This window comes from Lissotriton helveticus, chromosome 10 (genome assembly GCF_964261635.1).
Source record: "Lissotriton helveticus chromosome 10, aLisHel1.1, whole genome shotgun sequence".
Lineage (NCBI taxonomy): Eukaryota > Metazoa > Chordata > Amphibia > Caudata > Salamandridae > Lissotriton > Lissotriton helveticus.
Window position 1 is genome coordinate 685,361,436 of NC_136071.1, and position 20,502 is coordinate 685,381,937.

The 20,502-nt window shown below is 50.9% G+C and overlaps 1 protein-coding gene across 15 annotated transcripts in view; it reads right to left on the reverse strand.

Annotated features, from left to right (window-relative positions):
* The window catches only part of KMT2C (lysine methyltransferase 2C), a 1,799,940-nt gene that overhangs the window by 635,730 nt on the left and 1,143,708 nt on the right, over positions 1–20,502 (reverse strand). For all 15 annotated transcript variants that reach the window (XM_078663231.1, XM_078663229.1, XM_078663237.1 and 12 more), the window contains 2 exons: positions 1,422–1,495; positions 1,140–1,322 (listed from right to left, as the gene is read on the reverse strand). In XM_078663231.1, coding sequence (XP_078519357.1) covers positions 1,140–1,322; positions 1,422–1,495 — 257 coding nt within the window. The remainder of the gene's footprint in view (positions 1–1,139; positions 1,323–1,421; positions 1,496–20,502) is intronic.

Here is a 20,502-nt window from a genome sequence, read left to right on the forward strand (position 1 = left end):
TCATCACTATTCTCACTCATACACCGGTATAAAGACTTGCGATGTCTACTAAGTTAACATCACATTTTCTTTTGAGGTTCATGTAACCGTCTTCATTTGCTGTACTGTACTATTTGCTTTAAAGTGTGAGATGTAAACATGCTTAATCACTGTAGTTAAATTCTATTGTGGAATACATTTAAACTAATTATTCTTAATCTCAATTTATATCAAGTTCTGGATTTAGGTCTTATTGTAAGGAAAAAAAACGATCAAGTATAAACTCATAATTTGCATGTTTTACACAGAAGATGATTTCTACATTAATCTACCACTTTTTTCTGTCCAGGTGTGGGGCTGGAGGCATAATATTCCAGTCTGAATGGTGTTGAGCAAGACACATTTTGAAGCATATGGGACAGCTGTGGACTTTCAAGACAACTACCTTCCAGACTGGCTGTCACAAAGAACTGAAATAGGCACAGTTCAGTCAGAAAGCTTCCTGAAAGGGAGAAGGTAAAAATAAATTTGTCACTGACACTCAACAGGTTACAGAGTAATTGGTCATGGTGGTGACAGCATGCGCAGGGGAGAATTATGTTCCGGAAGGGCCTACAAAGTACAGAAAGAGCCCAAGACATTGTGTTGTACATGTATACCTCCTGGTGGAGATAAATAAAAGTTTGAAGCAGAAAAGGCTAGATTATGCAAAATACAGAGATGGCACTCCAAATAACAATGACGCCCATGCTTAGGGAAAAAGATCACATAGTGTAACACACTAAATTGAATCAATTTAGCAAAACTTTTTTTATTTACAAATAACACATTGTATATAAACAGGGGAACTCAAGACAATTAATATTAAATATAATTGAACAAACAAGTTGGAGTTTAAAAAAAACAAAAAAAACAATATTTATTCCAAATAAACATTATTTATTTTTATTTATTTTTTGCCATTTATAAAGCGCGAACGAATACCCGTAGGCGTCTCGGCGCTAAACAATTTGCATAACTTCAGGTCAGTATTAAAAGCTCCAGAGGAATTTGGTGAAAGTTATTGATCAAAAAGCCATGTTTTTAAATGCTTGCGGAACTGGAGAAGTGAGGATGACAAAAGAGAATCTCTAAAGTAGAACATAATTACATATATTTACCTGTCTAAATTTCCATTCTTGTTCATGTTCAGACTCCCTCTGTCTTAAAGGATCTTTAAAAAGTTCCTGGTCAATACGAGAAGTAGGATCGACAATTTCTTGCTGCTGTTGCCGTTTCATGGAATCATTAGACAACTGCACTTTATTGATGCGTAGAGCAGTTCGATTTTCTCTAGCTTTTTGCTTGAAAGTAATAATAAAAACAACATTAAACACAAGTTGCTTTTTCAAAGACCAATTCAGATAAATGTTAGTAGCATACTCTGAAATAGTTATCCATACCACATAAGGGGCTCTCTCCTGAGAACTTGCTTTTCTCCAAAGTTTAGCAATCTGCTTCGCTCTCGTAGACCAGTCTTAACAAAAAGGAAAAAAGATATCACCAGCGAACAATATTTAAGAATTTTATTAAAGCTCAATGTCATCAACAATGACACTGCAGTTCTATTTAGCATCTTCAACAGAGCCACACTTTTACCTGTAGTCAGTCCAATGTGGCAGATTAGATTGTGCCGTCGCACAAGTTACTACTTGTGTAACGATATATCTGTAAGAGACATTAGTTAGTGATAGATTTCTTACCTTAGAATAGAGCAGTTGCATGAAACATGGTTGTGACAGCAGCTTCTGTAAAGGCATATAGTACTCAGTCATAAAGATGGAAATTTTAAAATAAGTAGGGTTGTAATCTGCCAGGATGGATGAGCTTATTTCCCCAGCTCCCTTGCTGGATAGCAGTGCCAAAGCCTGTATGTCCTGAGATCTAAGAACAGATGTAAAGACTTGAAAAGTAAATGGTACCTACCTTGTAACAATCTGTTCATAGTGTGTATTGCACAAGTTACTACTTGTGTAACGATATATCTGTAAGAGACATTAGTTAGTGATAGATTCCTTACCTTAGAATATCCCCAGGCGTCAGACTGGATCCGGAAATTTTTCGCGTAGCAGTACCCTTGCGCGTCGGTAGGCGTCGTTCTGCGGCTCCGCGTCCGTCGTCGGCGCCGTGATGACGTCGTCGGAGTACTTAGACGCCGCCTCCGCGTGCTGACGTCAGTTCTTAGACACAGCTTTTCCGCGCCAGCCATTGAAACTAGGGCCTTGAAAGGGGATAACCCTAACCCTAGATATCGGTACGCAGAACGGGGAGGATGGGTGGGTAGGTAAGGAACTTATCACTAACTAATGTCTCTTACAGATATATCGTTACACAAGTAGTAACTTGTGCATCTGAAAGAGACACGTTAGTGATAGATTCCTTACCTTAGAATAGATACCCCAGCAATACCAGCCCCGGTGGTGGGTCTGCGAACCAATAATCACACCAGAAAGTCCTGGAGGACAGAACGGCCAAAGAAGCCATCCCTCCGGACTTGGCTGTCGAGGCAGTAGTGTCTTGCAAACGTGTGCAGCGAGGCCCACGTAGCTGCCTTACAGATGTCTTGTAAGGGCACTCCCCGGCCCAGGGCAGTTGTAGTCGCCGTGGTTCGGGTGGAATGAGCCCGCAATCCAACAGGGGGCTCCTTTCTAGCCAAGGAGTAACATGCCTGGATACACAAGATAATCCACCGGGAGATGGTCCTCTTGTGCACCGCTTTCCCCTTCTTAGCGCCCACGTAACCAATAAAGAGTTGGTCATCCACCCGGAACTGGCGTGTGTGATCCAAATAGAATGAGAGCGCACGTTTTGGGTCCTGACGGTGGAGCCGCTCTTCCTCTTTAGAGGGATGCGGTGGCGGGAAGAAGGTTGGCAAGGTGATAGACTGCCCGATGTGGAAGGCTGTGACAACCTTGGGCAGGAAAGATGGCTTAGTACGCAACACAACCTTGTCCGGATGGACAGAAAGGAAAGGAGGAGTACAAGAAAGGGCCTGGAGCTCACTCACTCTCCTGGCAGAGGTGATGGCAACCAGGAAAGCAGCCTTCAAAGTAAGAAGGCGGAGAGGACAGTTGTGAAGTCGCTCAAAGGGAGCGCACATCAGAAACGTAAGAACAAGGTTCAAGTCCCACTGAGGCATCACAAACGGAACAGGAGGAAACGTGTGTGTGATGCCCTTAAGAAAACGATTTACAATAGGGGACTTAAACAAAGAAGGTTGATCGGGCAGCCTTAGAAAGGCTGAAAGGGCAGAAAAGTAGCCCTTAATAGTGCCCAGAGCAGAGCCCTGCTGGGCAAGAGAAAGAAGGAAGAGAAGAACCTCAGAGAGAGGGGCAGCAAGAGGATCCACAGCCTTTGCTGTGCACCATGCCACAAATCTGTTCCACCTGCAGGCGTATACCGACTTTGTGGAGAGACGCCTGGCTGCCAGAATGACGTTACAGACTTCAGGAGGCAAGTCAAATGGCCTCAACTGTGGCCGCTCAATCTCCAAGCATGGAGGTGGAGACTGGACAGGTTCGGGTGGAGGACCGTCCCCTGCTGCTGCGACAGAAGGTCCTCCTGAAGAGGAAGACGAACCGGGGGATCGACTGACATACTGAGTAACTCTGGATACCAGTACCTTTGTGCCCATTCCGGAGCCACAAGGATGACTTGTGCCCGGTCGCGCTTGATCGTTCCAACGCGCAGAACTGATGACATTTGCGCGTTACCTTCGGTGGCGAATAGATCTAACCAAGGCTCTCCCCATCGCTGAAAGAGGCCTTGCGCCACGTCCGAGTTCAGACGCCATTCGTGATCCATCATGCACCGACGGCTGAGCTCGTCCGCCCTGGCGTTCAGAGAACCCGCCAGGTGTCGAGCCACCAGGGTTACGCCCTGGCGTTCCAGCCACTGCCAGAGGCGCAGAGCCTCCTGGCAAAGGGTCCACGACCCCACCCCGCCCTGTTTGTTGCAGTACCACATGGCGGTGGTGTTGTCCGTGAACACCTGCACTACACTCCCCCCGGACAGAGGGGAGGAATGCTTTCAGTGCTAGACGAATCGCCCGCAACTCCAAAAGGTTGATGTGGAGCCGGGCCTCCGCCGGAGACCAGAGACCTCTGATCTCCGCCTCTCCCATGTGGCCTCCCCAGGGAGGGACGCATCCGTCACGACTACGTACTCCAGTTGGGGAAGGGAGAGGGATCTGCCGCTGACCCAATCGCGGTTCGTGAGCCACCACTGCAGCTGTCTCGCAGTGCCCTCCGAGATCAGGACGTAGTTGGACAGGTTGCCTGATGCTGGGCCCACTGAAACTTCAGGTCCCACTGCAGAACCCGCATCCGCCACCTGGCGTGATGCACCAGTAGGATGCAGGAGGCCATCAGCCCCAGAAGCCGCAGCGTCAACCTGACCGAGACCCGGTATAAAGGCTGAAAGAGTGGAATCAGAGCCTGAATATCCCGGACCCGCTGTTCAGGAGGATAAACCCGAAACTGCGCTGAGTCCAGAACCGCTCCAATGAAGAGGAGCTTCTGAGAGGGGCACAGGTGTGACTTCGAGCACATTGAGGGAGTGTGAGAAGTTGGCCTGATATATGATGCTCACTAGTTCTAGTGATCACCTTGTATCAGTCCAAACAACCCTTATGGTGATTGGTTGTAAGTCAACCTTATAGACCAGCTATCCTAATGGTAGCATGGACAAAGCAGTCTTAGGCTAAACTCTTTTGGCATGTGAAGCCAGCTGTTTTACCACAATATAACCCCTTGAATACCAGATGAAAGGACACCACACAGGTTGTTATGACAATAAACAGTATATTTATTAATAACAACATCTCTGAACTCTTTATGAGGTCAGAGGGCTAAGCACATGACAATCTCTTAGGAAAAATACGACAAGTTGCACGAAATTACAATGGTGCCCTAGGGGCACGACAAACCATATACTAAGTAAGTGGAATGTGAAAGTCGATAAAAGGAATGGAGCTGTCCAGAGGCTGTAGGATCGATGGGACCACGCTACACTAACTCTAGGTAAGTAATAGGAGGCCCACGGAACGCGTGTGCAGAGTGTGAACTCACACGCGAGATGCGTAACAACGTCTATGGACAGTACAGTTCAAGTTAAAGGTAAGTACGGACAATCCTGACTAGGTAGGACTAAAACGACTGTGGAACTGGACACTAGGACAGTTGAACTACCCTTGAGCACCGAAATGCTCTCGTTACCTCACCCACGGGCTGCGGGTGCATAGGTGTCAAAGTGTGTCGGGTTCTCGCGTTGAAGTCAATGGAGCCTGAAAGAAAAGATGCTGCAGGCGACCAGGAGGAAGATGTCCGGTGCGATCCAAGGGTGGATCGGTGAAGAAGAGAACCTGAAAGCAGAGGGGACAGTGTTCAAAGTCAGTAGCCAGTGACCGGTGTGGAACCAGGAAGGAACCAGGTGCTGTCGTCGCGATCAGGTGAAGAGTGGACGCTTGACTCTGCAGCCACGTGGACCAGGAGGTGTCTTCGACGACCAGGATGGAGGCACGAGCTGTCCCACGCAGGCTCTCGCTGTCGGCGGTGTTGGGTCCGGAATCAGCGTCAACAGGCCTTGGCAAAGGCAACCCACGCGGTGAGTGGAGAAAGCGTCTGGTGCGGAATAGGAGAGTCCGGGGTGCCCCTCTTTTGGAAGGGAGCAAGGGCCAGTCTGGAGCAACCAGACCAGCTGCAAAGATTTCAAGATTCGTCGTCTAGGAGACCACTAGCCAGCCGGCAAGTGACTAGAAAACGCGTCGAGCAGCAGACAAGCAGAAGGGCCCCATGCAGATCTCGTGGATGCTGGAGGGCTGATCTTCGGTGCAGGGGCTGCTCGGGGCTGGGGCTTCTCAGTCCCCAAAGCACTTGGTCGAGTTTACCTCGGGAGTCGTGCTGGAAGCGAAATGCAGTTTCTTTCAAGATGGCCGGTTCCACGTGTCTCGTCGCACCCACGGGTCTCAGCTGTGCTGCAGATGTAGGTTGAGGTCGGAGAGGTCTGGGAGTCCGGGTCTCGTCGAGTCTCTGAAGTCTGGATCCTTGAAGGAAGACGACAAAGGGAAGCCGCTGGACGCTTGATGGTGCCTGCAGTTGCAGGGTGGACACTCCTTGCCCACAAGGGAGATTTCTTCAGTCTTCTGTGGAGCAGAACGTCGAAGTCCAGAGTTTCTTCTTGTAGAGTAGTTCAGGATTAATCTAATACGGAATGGGACCAGCTCCTACCTTTATCCTGCTAAAGGAGGCTGCACTACTGACTAGGTCCCTCCCCTGGGTGGGACCAGGAAGGTGGGTGGTTACACCCCCAATCCTTTGTCCGGTTTCCCGCCAGAGATGGGGCTGGAGTGCCCCAGCAACTGGTTTGAACCGGTGTATGCACAGGGCACCTTGTGTGCCCCAGGCATGTCTCATTCCTTTCAGGCCTATCCTACCCAATACACAAAATCCTGTCTGGGGTGGTGCTAGCACCTCCCAAGGCAGGAAACCCTTTGTCCAAGCCTCCCTCGCTGGAAGAACTCCCAGCAGCAGGAGGTCAGACTTGTGTCTGTGGTGGCAGCATCCATTTTGTGATGCCAAGGCTCGAGTTAACTTTAACCGGGGTTCTCAGTTACATACATGTTGTGCCCCTCTAGAAGGGTGGAATGCTACCCCCGTCGCCAGAATTGGCGAGGGGGTAGTATTCCAATTCGTATGACACCTTACTCGACATGTTTTGATAATGTTATACCAGAGTTAGCATTTAACCGCGAGGTTGATAATGCACTTAAGAGTATATGGTATAGCGTTATCATGGAACAGCTATTAGGACTTGGTTCCGCAAGCTGCAGACGGGCTCAGCTCATGCCAGAGCACCATCTCACATAATTCCAAGCACTCTGCCTTCAGGATTGATAAGGCCTGCCATAGGAGTGACTGATAGGAGTATATGTGTCCATTTTAGGGTTAGATATAGGTATACTATATCTACAGCAAAGGGTGATTACACCACCTTGCCCCAGCTGTCGTGCAGCAGTTGTGTCAGTTTTAGATGGCCAGCCAGGGGTGGCATAATACATGCTTCAGCCCCTGGTAGGCCCTGGGTACACCTATGCCCTGGATACCTAAGGTACACTGTACAGGGACTGATAAGGCGGCCCAGTACCAATTGGTAAATGCACCTAAAGGACATGGTTGTCAATTTGGAGAGAGAACAGCTAGGCTGTGGGTCTGATTAGCAGGCCCACAGCCAGGGAAAGTCGTAAACCAGCGAAGCAAAAAGCAAAAATCTGGGGTGACCATAGGATTGCAGACCCCACTCTCCTACAGGGAGAACCCCAGCAGGTGCAGGAGGTCTGCCGTTGTCTGGAAGTGGCTGACGACTGTTTGGGGCGAGCCCGCCTTCAACAACCAGTCGTCGAGGTAGGGGAAGACTGAGGGCAGCTAAGACCTGAGCCAGTGTCAGCATTTTGAACTTCTCCTTCCGGAAGAAGCTGTTGACGTTCCTTGGGTCCAAGATAGGGTGTAGGCCCCCTTTGCCCTTCTTGGGTACCAGAAAGTAGTGGGAGTAGCAACCACACCCTACTTCTGGCCCAGGAACGCACTCGATGGCCCCCTTGACGTAGAGGGCCGTAACTTCCTCCTGCAGAAGCCGCAAATGATCCCCCGATACTCGGTGGTACTGCGGTGGCATGGCTGGAGGGGTCGCCTCGAAGGGGAGGGAGTAGCCCCTTCGGACGATTTGCAGCACCCACCTGTCCTGTGATGGCGAACCCTGCCCCCCACTGGCGTCACATGGGCCTGAAAGCACGGACTAGGAGGGTTTTGAGGCGGATGCTGCGGGGGATGGTGTGGACTGACCTCGCCATTGTCCCCGACCGCCGCCACGGCGGTTTCCACACCCGCCACCGCGTTGGGTATTACCTTGCGGAGCGTGGCTGGCAGCACGTGTGGGTACACCCCTTCCGTGGCCACGAAAGGAGTGAAAGGCAGCCGATTGCTGGCGCAGGGCCGAGAGGCCCAAGGACTTGGCCGTAGCCCTGGAGTCCTTAAAGTGCTCAAGCGCATGGTCTGCCTTGACGCCAAAAAGGCGACGGCCATCAAACGGCATGTCCATGAGTGTATTCTGGACATCAGCCGAGAAGTTGGCAGACCTCAACAAGGTGTGGCGACGAATCGCCACCGTCGCTGCCATCGCTCTGCCCAGAGAGTCGGTGGTATCCAGTCCACACCGGATCGAATAACGTGCCGCATCTCGGCCTTCCACAAGGGCTTGGCCGAGTTTAGCCCGTACCTCCAACGGGCATTCTGGCAGCACGTCCGCGACCGTGTCCCACAGAGAGTGGGTGTAACGGCCCAAGAGGCACGCGGTGTTGGAAGACCGCAGTACCAGACTCAGGGAGGAGAATACCTTCTTGCCGTATTGCTCGTACCTCTTTGATTCCCTGTCAGGCGGCGTCGACGGGAATGCGGTCTGGGAATTTGAGGCCTGGATCACCAGGCTCTCAGGGGTGGGGTGGGTGGACAGGAAACAAGGGTCGCCCGGGGCCGGGCGGTGGCGTCTGGCCACGTTCCTATCTACAGGCGAACCTGTAGCGGGCTTGGACCAAGTGCCCAAAAGAACGTCGGTCAAGGCCTCGTTAAACGGCAGCAGAGGCTCGGCTGAGCATGACTGCGGCTTAAGGACCTCAGTGAGGAGGTTAGTCCTCACGGCCGCGATGGGGAGCTCAAGGCCCAAGGCTTTGGCCGCCCTCATCAGCACCACACTATAGGTTGCCCCCTCCTCCGTAGCCACGGTAGGAGGTGAGACAAAGCCAGTGTCCGGCGAAGTGTCCAGACCACTGGCATCCCCCAGTTCACCTGTCCAGTCCTCCTGGGACTGACACTCACGTGTCAGAGGGTCCTCAGACCCCTCCCAATACTCCTCATCACCCATGTCCTGGTACTCAGGGTTAGAAAATGATGGGGCCGGTTCATGGAAAGTAAACTCTCCGAACGGCGTCTGAAGCGGGGCCCAGCGGCGCCGCTCCGGCGCCGGATCGAGGGAGGCATCGGGGACAGTGCCGCCTGAGGTGACACCTGAGGGGTCGGCGCCGGGGAGGTCGTTAAGTCCACCGCCGGCGACTCGGATCCGGAACCGGATCCAGCCAGGCCCTGCGGCGCCGGGCCCTGCGGCGTCGGAGCCGAAGCACCCGACGGCGTCGGGACCGAAGCCCCCGACCCGCTAGGCCCCCCAGACGGGTCCGCTGGGCCCGAAGGCGCCGCGGAGCCCGTCGGAGGAGAGAGGGACCTCATAGCGATGAGGAACCGCTCGATCTCCTCCGGCGCCGCGTTAGGCCCAGGGACCGGAGGGTATGAGGCCGGACGCGGCGCCTGCGACTCCGACGGAGCCGCGTGGGCGGTGTCACCAGAACCCCCGGCCGCGTCGCGCGAGCGTCGGGGGGAGTCGGAAGAGCGATGACGTCTCTTCGACTTCTTGTGCTTACCTGACGACTTCGACCCGGAGGAGTAGACTCCCGGAGCTCCGATGGCTCCTCTCCTGCGACTGGTCCCTCGACCTCCGTCCGGACCGGGACCGTTCTCGGCGCGGGGCCGACTGCCGGAGTTCGAGCCGCTTACGGGACCGCTCCCGCCTAGCTTTCGAAGTCAGGGCCCGACAGTCGGAGCAGGTCTTGTCGTCGTGATCGACGCGGAGGCAGTGGAGAAACCGACGGTGAGGGTCGGTGACCGACATCAGTCGGTCACAATCCTCACAGGGCTTGAAACCTGGCATCCCTAGCGGCACCGTTCGGAGTCCAAGACTTCGAAAAAGGATGATCAAAAGATCAAAAAAGTTTAGTCAAAAAGTGACTAAGGTACCACTTTTTCCGGATCTGCGCTGCTGGCGCGGAAAAAAGAAGAACTGACGTCAGCACGCAGAGGCGGCGTCTAAGTACTCCGACGACGTCATCACGGCGCCCACGACGGACGCGTAGCCGCAGATGACGCTTACTGACGCGCAAGGGTACTGCTACGCGAAAAATTTCCGGATCCAGTCTGACGTCTGGGGATATTCTAAGGTAAGGAATCTATCACTAACGTGTTTTCTTTCAGATGCTGTAGTTTCAGAAGCTGCATAATCCTGCCATCTAAGTTAGGTCTGGTAGTTTGCAAGTTGTTTTTCTTCATGGGTGTTTTTCAGAGACAAAACCTATTGTGATTCCACCTTTAGGTCAAGTCCACAATGCAACAGGAAAGAGACTCCAACCCCAGACTGTTTACAGCTCAGTTAGTGAGTAGTGTCAGTAAGTATAATATCGAAGACGAAGATAGCATGAACTGTGCATTGCAGAACCAAATAAAATTGAACGAAAAACATCTGTGATCAACACTGGCTTCTGTAACGGAAGGTGGGCAAATGTGAATCTACAGCACCACACTCCAAAAACAGATGGTTACAAGTTAAGTATATTTTCTACCTGCAGCATGTGAAACTGTAGATACACATGCTCTGCACAGACTGCAAAGCTGTTTCTCCCCTAAAGTGGTGGCTAGCGAGTAGATGCTGCAGCTGTTTAGAAAAAAGTACGTAATACATTCTCACTAACTAAAGCCTACTAGTGGGCTTGAGCCTCCACAAAGCAGCGTTTAATAAATGTGTGTGCAGTTGTCCAAGTGGCAGTTTTACAAATGTCTTCTAAAGGGATGTTTCCCAAAAAGGTAATTGTGGTGACTTTCTTATATGTGGAATATACTTTTGGCAAAACAGATAGCGTTTGCTAGACTTGCATAGCACGTTTGAAAGAATTTGACAATTCACCTACCAATACCAGATTTAGAGACGGAATGCGTATGTGAGGCTTAGCAAATACAACAAACAGCTGCTTTGCTTTGTTTGATGGATTTGGTTTTGTCAATATACTACACAACTGCCCTCCTAACATCTAATGTATGCAATGCTTATGAAGAATGCTTCTTGGCCAGTGCTCAGCATATTGTACTACAGAGAACATCCCACCTTGACAAGGCAGTTTTCTGCACAGCCTTTCCTTTCTTTGCTCCAGAGAATCCTACTAAAGTACGAGTTACTTATCTTCGGTAACTATGTATCTGGTAGAGACACAGACTAACCGCAGATTCCTTAACTTAGAATTTCCCCAGGCGTCAGACTGGATCTGGAAAACTTTCCGCAGCAGCACCTCTGCGCGCCAGGGGCAGCGCCGCACGGCTCCGCCCTGATGTCGTCCATGGACATGACGTCAGTGGAGCCATATATGCCCCTCCTGGCGCGCTGACGTCAGTTTTCGTTAGAGAAACTTTTCCGTGCCACAACGCAGAGCCAACACCAAAAACTGTGAGAATATGGGAACAGTGTGCTAAAATGAAGAAAAATAGAGCCATAAAGGACAGTGCCAGGCACTTTATTTCAAAAGCTAATAAAAGGAAAGAGCAGAGCACTGCTCTGAGAAGCAACCCTACAAAGTGAGGCCAAACCACATGTGGAGGTAGATTAAGATGTGAAAAAACAGCATGGCAGATGACAAAGTCTGCAACTATAAAGCATAACCGTGAAGAAGAACAAGTCCAGAACATAGGATCAAGGACAATTTCACCACAAGACGTCACCAGAAAGAGACGTCAGAACCCCAATAAGAGACCGAGAGAATGTGGCAGAGCCCATAGACTTGAACCAATGAGTCGCAGGGGTGGTAAGAGACCCCAAGGCGACGGAGAAGGTGAAGGGGAGAGCGGGGGGGTGGGAAAAAACATGAATAGCTCCCATACCGTACAATCCAGGCACATGGTTGGAAAGGACACATGACATATGAGCATACCGCCAAATCATGAGAATGGGCGGAGTAGAACAATGAAAATAGAATGAACATTTTGTGTAGGAGTAAAGTGAAAATGTCACCCTGTAGAAAGGTGAAGCCACTCGGAGGAAGGAGAGTATAGAAAACCCACCCTGAAAAGGTCCTCGCAGAACGGGGAGGACAGGCGGGCGTTAAGGAATCTGTGGCTAGACTGTGTCTCTACCAGATACATCGTTACCGAAGGTAAGTAATTCGTTTATCTGAAAGAGACATCTAGCCGCAGATTCCTTAACTTAGAATAGATACCAAACCCATTCCCATAGAGGAGGCGGGTCTGCGACTGAACCCCATTAAGTTCCAGAGGGAACATAGCCGCCAACAAGGTGACGAAACACGGTGGGGACCGCAAGCCAGCGCAGCCACACCAGACCATTAAGCTCAGAAAGAGCGGAAAACATGGGGAGGCAAAGGCACTACAAGCCGTCCAAGAACAGCATGAAAACTCCCGGATGTATACCGGGTGAGAGAAAACATATACTAGACATGTTGGTGTAAAAGGAACAGGTCAGGACTTCAGAAAGAAGTGGAACTGCACCTAGGGTCTGATGGATCGCAGGATCCAGCATGCCGAATGTATTAAACCTCAGAGAGAAGGCCGCTGGTATAACCGAGTCAACACATACCGGTCAGTATGCATGACAGTGTAAAGAAGCACTGTTGAAACCTGCAGCAGCCAAAATATATGGGAGAGCATTGGCAGGATGCCAATCTATGACCAGAAAGTGCGAGTAGTACTAGAAATAGAAGACACACTAGTATATAGCCGGTCTGTGACAAGACATGTTAAAGGGCAGACGGCAACCAGCAGAAGCTCCCAAAGAACAAGTTACTTACCTTCGGTAACGCTTTTTCTGGTGGATACAGTATCTGCCTGTGGATTCACACCTTATTCCGCAGAATTTTTTCCTAGCTCTCCACGCCGACGAGGACGTCGGCTCCGCTTGCGAGCCCGCATGACGTCACAAGAGCCATAAGAGAGCCTAGTCGGCGTGATGACGTCAGTTCCACCCATTTGTTCCGTGCCTCGAGGCGAACAAGTGGACTGACAACAGATTCAAAGTATACACAGTACACAACATTTGAACCAACATACACATTACAAAATCAAAAAGGAAAGCTAAAGAACATCAGCATTTCCTATAAATGTACCAAATAGAAAGAAGATACAATGTAAAACAACAAGCCAAATAAGGCATTCATTAAGGTATACAAAGTTGGACAACGGGGAGGAGGGTGGGTCAATGAGGAATCCACAGGCAGATACAGAAAAAGCGTTAACTAAGGTAAGTAACTTGTTGCTCTGATGGATACATCTGCCTGTGGATTCCTCACCTTATGAATAGATTCCCACAGCAGTCCCAGTCCCGGAGGAGGGTGTCCACCTTGCTTATACCATAAAGTCCTGCAAGACAGAGTGCGCAAAATGTCCCTCCCTCCTTACTTCGGAATCCAAGCAATAATGCTTTGCGAAAGTGTGGGAGGCAGGCCCAGGTCGCTACCTTACAAATGTCCACCACAGGAACACCTCTGGCTAAAGAAGAGGTGGAATACGTAGCCGTAGAAGAATGAGCTCTAATACCCGCAAGTGGCTCCTTACCAGGAAGGGTGTGGCAGATCTTGATGCACAAGATGATCCACCTGGAAAGAGTGCGCTTGTGCAAAACGTTTGAGCGTCCAACGTAGCCCACAAAGAGCTGATCGTCCAAACGTAAGTCCTTTGTCCTGTCCAAATAAAAGCTCACCGCTCTTTTAGGGTCCAGGCGGTGAAGTCTCTCCTCCTCCTTGGAAGGGTGAGGGGGGGAGAATAAAACACAGGGAGAGTTAGGGACTGCCCCAGATGAAAGGGAGTAACTACCTTAGGCAGAAAAGCAGCCCTGGTCCCGAGGACCATCCTTTCAGCATGTATGGTCAAAAACGGGGGGTTTTGAACTTAAAGCTTGAAGGTCACTCACCCTCCTTGCTGAGGTAATGGCTACCAGAAAGACTGTCTTAAAAGACAAAAGTCTCAAAGGACAGCTATGAAGGGGTTCAAACGGGGAACCCATCAAAAAAGTCAAAACAAGATTAAGGTCCCATTGGGGCATAACAAAGGGAGTAGGCGTAAACCTATTGGTAAGACCTTTGATAAATCTCAAAATGATAGGAGGCTTAAATAAAGACGGCTGATCAGGTAGGCACAGAAAAGCCGATAAGGCCGACAAATAGCCCTTAACCGTGGCCAGAGCACAACCCTGCTGTGCCAAAGAAAGAGCAAACTGAAGAACATTAGACAAGTGGGCCTTTAAAGGGTCAATGGATCTCTCTCCACATCATTTAACAAATCCTGATCATCTGTAGGAGTAAATGGACTTGGTGGAGTGTCGCCTGGCCGATAAAATACCATCCACCACGTCAGGTGGGGGAGAGAGAAGGAACTCAGGTTGCCCAGTTCAATCTCCAGGCATGAAGGTGCAGGCTCTGGAGGTGGGGGTGTAGAACCTGCCCCTGCGAGAGGAGGTCTGCCTTGAGAGGGAGACGGAGCGGAGGGTGCGATGAGAGGCGAAGAAGATCTGTGTACCACACCCTTCTTGGCCAATCCGGGGCAATCAAAATGACTTGGGCCCGGTCTTGGCAAATCTTCCTCAAAACCGAGGAATCAAGGGTATGGGAGAAAATGCATAAAAGAGTTGTGAGCTCCAACTCAACTGAAACGTGTCCCCCAATGCCCCCTGCATAGGAAACTGGAGGACGGGCAATGCGCATTCTTGAAAGTGGCAAACAGGTCCACCAGAGGAGTCCCCCACGTCCGGAAGACATGACTAACTACCTCCGGATGAAGCCTTCACTCGTGGTCGGCGGAGAACTGCCGACTGAGACTGTCCGCACAGACGTTCAACACCCCGGCCAAATGATTCGCCATCAAGCAAATCCGATGGTCCTGAGCCCAGGACCACAGCTGCAAAGCCTCTCTGCAGAGACGGTACGACCCTACTCCTCCCTGCTTGTTGACATACCACATCGCAGTAGTGTTGTCCGTCAGGACTTGAACCGACTGACCGCGAAGGGAAGGGAGAAAGGCCTTAAGTGCCAAACGAATTGCCCGCAATTCCAGAAGGTTGATGTGAAGCAACCTTTCCTCTGGAGACCAAAGACCCTTGATCTCCAGATCCCCCAGATAAGCACCCCACCCTAGGGTAGAGGCATCCGTTATCACTGTGGTCACCGATGGAGGAAAATGAAAGGGCTTTCCTCGAGACAGATTGTCCTCCACGCTTCACCAAGACATATCCACAGCAGCTTCTCTGGAGATCCTGACTGACTCCCTGAGATCTCCGTTGTACTGATACCACTGCACGCGGAGACACCACTTGATCGCCCTCATGTGCCAGCGTGCATGGCTGACCAACAGAATGCAGGAAGCGAACAGACAGAAGAGGCGAAGGACCTTCAGAACTTGAACAACCGCTCCATTGTGGAACAAAGGGATCATCTCCTGGGTGTCGAGAATTCTTTGTAGAGGAGGAAATGCTTGACACACAGTAGTGTCCAATACCGCCCCTATGAACAGGTTGCGCTGAGAGGGCAGCAGGTAAGATTCGGGCACATTGATTGAAAAACCCAAGTCGAACAACAGTTGAGATGTTACCCGCAGATGATGCAGAATCTCTGGCGACTCCGCTTTGAGCAGCCCGTCGTCCAGATAGGGGAAAACAGGAATCCCAGACCTTCTGAGATGAGCTGCCACCACTGCCAACACCTTTGTTAAAACTCGAGATGTAGTAGTAAGACCAAACGGGAGGACCGCAAACTGGTAGTGCTGCGACCCAATTGTAAAACAAAGATACTTCCTGTGCGATTTCAGAATGGGGAACTGAAAATATGCATTCTGTAAGTCGATCAACACCATCCAGTCCTCTTGCTGCAGCGCCAGAAGAACCTGAGCAAGGGCCAGCAACTTGAATTTCTCCTGCTTCAGGTAAAAATTCAAGACCATGAGGACCAGGATCGGACGTAAACTGCCGTCCTTTTTAGGGATCAGGAAATACCGGGAGTAGCATCCCTGACCCCTTTCCTGCTCTGTAACCACCTCTATCACACCTTTTTTAAGTGATGCAAGAACCTCCTTCTGCAGAAGAAGCAAATGATCCTCTAAACAAAATCCTTGGCAAGGAGGGTAAGGAGGAGGAAATTCCCGAAAGGGAAGGGTGTACCCATACTCCACAAGGTTTAAAACCCAAAGGTCTGTCGTGACTGATCTCCAACCTTGCAGAAAGTGAGACAGACGACCCCCTACAGGACCCACATGATCCAGGATGGGGGATCTAGGGCTGCTTTCCTGCAGTACCAGAGGGAGCAGGGGAGGAAGAACCATGTTTGTGACCTCTGGCTCTTCCTCTATAAGATTTATAGAGTGGCTTTTGCTGCTGCTGCTGCTGAGGTTGACGGAAGTGGCGAAAGGACAACCTTCCAAATCTTCGCTATTTCTTTCAGCCAAAACCTCTCGACTAGGTCTGCAATCCCAAGGATTTCAACATGGCTCTGCTATCCTTAAATCTTTGTAAGGCTGAATCTGCTTTTTCCCCAAAGAGCTTCGACCCGTCAAAGGACAAATCAACAAGAGTGGCCTGGACATCAGGGGAAAATCCAGAAGAACAAAGCCAAGCCTGCCTTCTTGTAGCTATGGAGGAGCCCATAACTCTGGCTACTGAGTCAGCCGTATCCAGACCTGATCGAATAACCTGTCTAGCCGCAGCCTCAGCGTCTGACAGAACCTCCATAAAGTTTCCCCTCTCCTCATCAGGTAACTTAGGGGGAAATTGTTTTGCAGAGTCTATCAAAGCATGTATGTAACGGCCCAACAGACAAGTGGCATTGGTCAATTTCAGTGCCATGCTAGAAGAGGAGAAAACCTTTTTAGCTGACTGTTCCATCTTTTTTGAGTCCCTGCCAGCTGGGACCTGTGAAAAAGCACCTGAAGATTGCTTGGAGCAGGATGCCTGCACCACCAAACTCTCTGGAGATGGATGAGAAGAGAGAACATCTGGATCTCCTGGTGCAGTCCTATACCTTCTAGCCACAGCCTTAGAAATGGCAGGCGAAGAGTGTGGTTTACGCCAAACCTCAAGGATAGGATCCAACAAAGCTTCATTAAAGAGTAACAGAGGCTCAACTGTGGAGGAAGGTGAAGGCAAAACCTGTATCAACAAATTTGGTTTATATTCAGCAGTAGGTAACTGCAAATCCAAAAGCTCCTCAGCTTTCCTTATCACCAAATGGTAGGGAGCGATCTCTTAAGAAGGTTAAGCCCTTGTAGAAGTATCTAAACCACTTGCCTCCTGAATTCCCTTGAATTCATCCAGAGACTCTTCCAACTTGCCCTCCTTTACTTCCTCTCTACGATACTGCTCCTCTTCTAAAAGCCTCTGAGGCTCTCTCCGTGAACGAATCCGCAGACGTGATGTTGTACGCGGCGCCAACTGCTCCGGAACCGGTGTCGAAGAAGGCTCTCAAGGAGGCACGAGAACCAAACGAGGCTGAGAGGAGGGCTCACCAGACAGCGCCGAGGATTCTATCAACGGCGTCGAGAGACTCTGCGCCATAAATTGCCATGACGGCCCATTCGGCATGAAAGGTACCCGGGCATAGTGCTGTGACACGCCCAAGTTGAATGCCAGCGGACCCACTGGACCAGAAAGTGCTCTGGATGGGAAAGCCGCCCTTGTAAAAACACCGTACATAGCATTTAAAAAATGCGACGAGGTCCTCCAGGCAGAATCTGACCTTGTCCATCTTGAAACGGCACATAACACCGCCCCCACCGACGACACCGCTGCCCGTCTCCGTACTCAACAACTGGCGTACCAAGCTCTGACCCAGGAGAAGGCTCGTGCCCGTCTGCTCCACTCGCGCCATCGGGTCTATGAATTCGGTGACACCGCAGGTAAAATGTTAGCATGGTTGGAGCGGCGGGACCAGGGCTCCAGATGGGTTTCCTCCATCCTTAGACCAGACGGAGTTACGGTCGTGGACCCACAAGATATTGCAGAAGCCTTTGCAGACCACTTAGAGAGTGTCTATACTGCGGGTCCCTGTTATACGCCTGAAGAATCTAGGCAACTCCTGGCGGAGATGCGTCTTCCTGTCATATCTGATGTTGATAGGGCAGCCCTTGATGCTGACATTACGGTGGAGGAGCTCACTGCGGCCCTGTTCGCCGTTAACTCTGGCAAAGCTATGGGCCCAGATGGAGTCCCTGTCGAGTTCCTCAAGGGAATGGCCAGAGAAATTGCCCCTCATTTATTGAATATGTTTATACGAAGTCGAGAGGACGGTATACTCCCCCCTAGCCCAGCGGTTGGCTTCTATTGCAGTAATCCTCAAACCGACCAAGCCCCCCACAAGCTGCGGCTCCTATCGGCCGATCTCCCTGATCAGCGCGGAGGCGAAGACCTTGGCCAAGCTGTTGGCTACTCGCCTACTTCACGTGCTTCCCTCCCTCATACATGATGACCAGTCCGGTTTTCTCCCAGGGCGCAATACAGCGTTAAACCTGCGCAGGGTCAACAATGTTATGAGTCGTCAATCCACTATCCAGCAAGATGCAGCCATTTTATCCCTTGATGCCACAATGGCGTTTGATTCGATGGAATGGCCCTACCTCTTCGAGGTCCTGGCTCGTTTTGGCTTTGGGCCCCAATTTATTAGTTGGGTACGCCTCCTGTATACAGACCTTTTTGCCCAGGTTAGAATCAATGACCACACCTCGCGCCAGTTTCGCCTCCATAGAGGCACCAGACAGGGCTGCCCCCTATCCCCGTTGCTCTTCGCCCTTACCCTCGAACCCCTAGCCCACTGGGTCCGCACGGACGTCTCTATCAGAGGTCTCCAGTGGAATGACGAAGTTACGGATAAAATCTCTCTCTATGCCGACGATATCCTGATTTATGTATCCTCTCCCCGATCTTCCATCAATAGCTTATTTCATGTCCTTACTAACTTTGGGAAGTACTCGGGATATTCGATCAATTGGACTAAATCTACACTATATATGCTGCATGGCCCCCCTCCCCGACTGCCCAGAGGGTTCTCCATTGCGGTGGCCGTAGACGGCTTCCAGTATCTCGGCATCTATATTACGCCCGACTCGAAGGTTTTTCATGATCGTAACTTATTGGGCCCCCTCCGCAGGCTTCGCTGCGATGTTGCCCACTGGCGATCCCTCCCGCTGTCCCTCCCAGGCAGGGCAGCTCTGTTCAAAATGCTAGCTCTCCCGCGCTTTCTCTATGCCCTACAGAACTGCCCCTTCTTGATTCCTGACTCTTACTTTCGTATGGTGGAAAGTGAACTTCGTCTTCTATTGTGGGACGGTGGGGCCGCTCGGATAGCTTTATCTAAGCTTTTTCAAGGCTGGTACGATGGAGGCATTGCCCTGCCCAACCTTCGCCTCTACTACTGGGCGTCGCAGTTGGTGGCTGTTAACCACTGGATGCATGGCTCGCCCCTCAACCCGGCCTTTCTTCTTGATAGAATCCAAACCGGTCGGGAGGGCTATCTTGGGGCCCTGTACAGCAAACCCGCAAAAAATAGATACGTTGGCCCCATGGCTCACACGGTTGCACTGTGGCACAGAGCCAACAAGAGTCTGGGATGGGCGGTCACGCTCTCTAGAGCTACCCCTCTGTGGTCGTCGCAACGCCTAGGCTCCCTCTGCTTTTCCCAAGGATTCGACAAGTGGGACATGATAGGGATCTCCGAGGTGGGAGACCTTGTTCACAAGGGTGCCATCCGGTCCTTTAGCGATCTCCAGACAAAGTACTCTCTAGCATCCACTGAATTCTTTCGATATTTACAGATTTCACATGCTGTCCGGACCGCCTTTCCAGACCTCTCCTCAATCCCTCCTGTTTCCCCCCTAGAGGACAGATTACTATCTGAGCCGCTACCGGAGAAGGCTATCTCCCACACCTACCGCAAATTATGTAATAACCTCCCTAACTCCTTCCCGTCGCTACGAACCAAATGGGAGGCAGACCTGGGCCCCTTAGATGAGGAAGATTGGCGTTCAGCCCTCATGTCCCCTAGACAATCAGCTATTTGCCATAGATTCCGCCTGATTCAGTTAAAGATATTACATAGGACCTATATGTCTGCTCTTACTCTTGCGAAAATTGGACGGCGCCCCGATCCACTGTGCCTTCGAGGCTGTAATTTACCTGGCAGCTTTTTCCACATACTGTGGGATTGCCCGAGGGTGCAGCAGTTTTGGGGCCGTGATCTCCAGAAAATGAGCGATTCCTTGGGTAAGCCGCTATTACTACTGCCGAGGCCATGTGTTCTAGATGTCTGGGGTGCCAACAACCTTAATGTTCAGGAACTACAATGGGCAGCTCTGGGATTTCTATTGGCTAAACGCTCCATTGCAATGAAATGGGGCTCCCGAGACATACCGCTGGTGGTGGGGTGGGTGGCTGAAATGGATCGTTGCATGATTTCAGAGAAGACGGTATACAAGGTACGGGGTTGCCCTGGGGTGTGGGACAAGAAGTGGGGCCACTGGAATGCGTTCCGGGGTGAACTGTGTGACTCTCCAACTGTTGAATTGTCTATGTCACGTGCGGGACCTGTGGGACAACTCCTGCGTTGATTGGGGAGACGTCCGCATTGTAATGTTGACT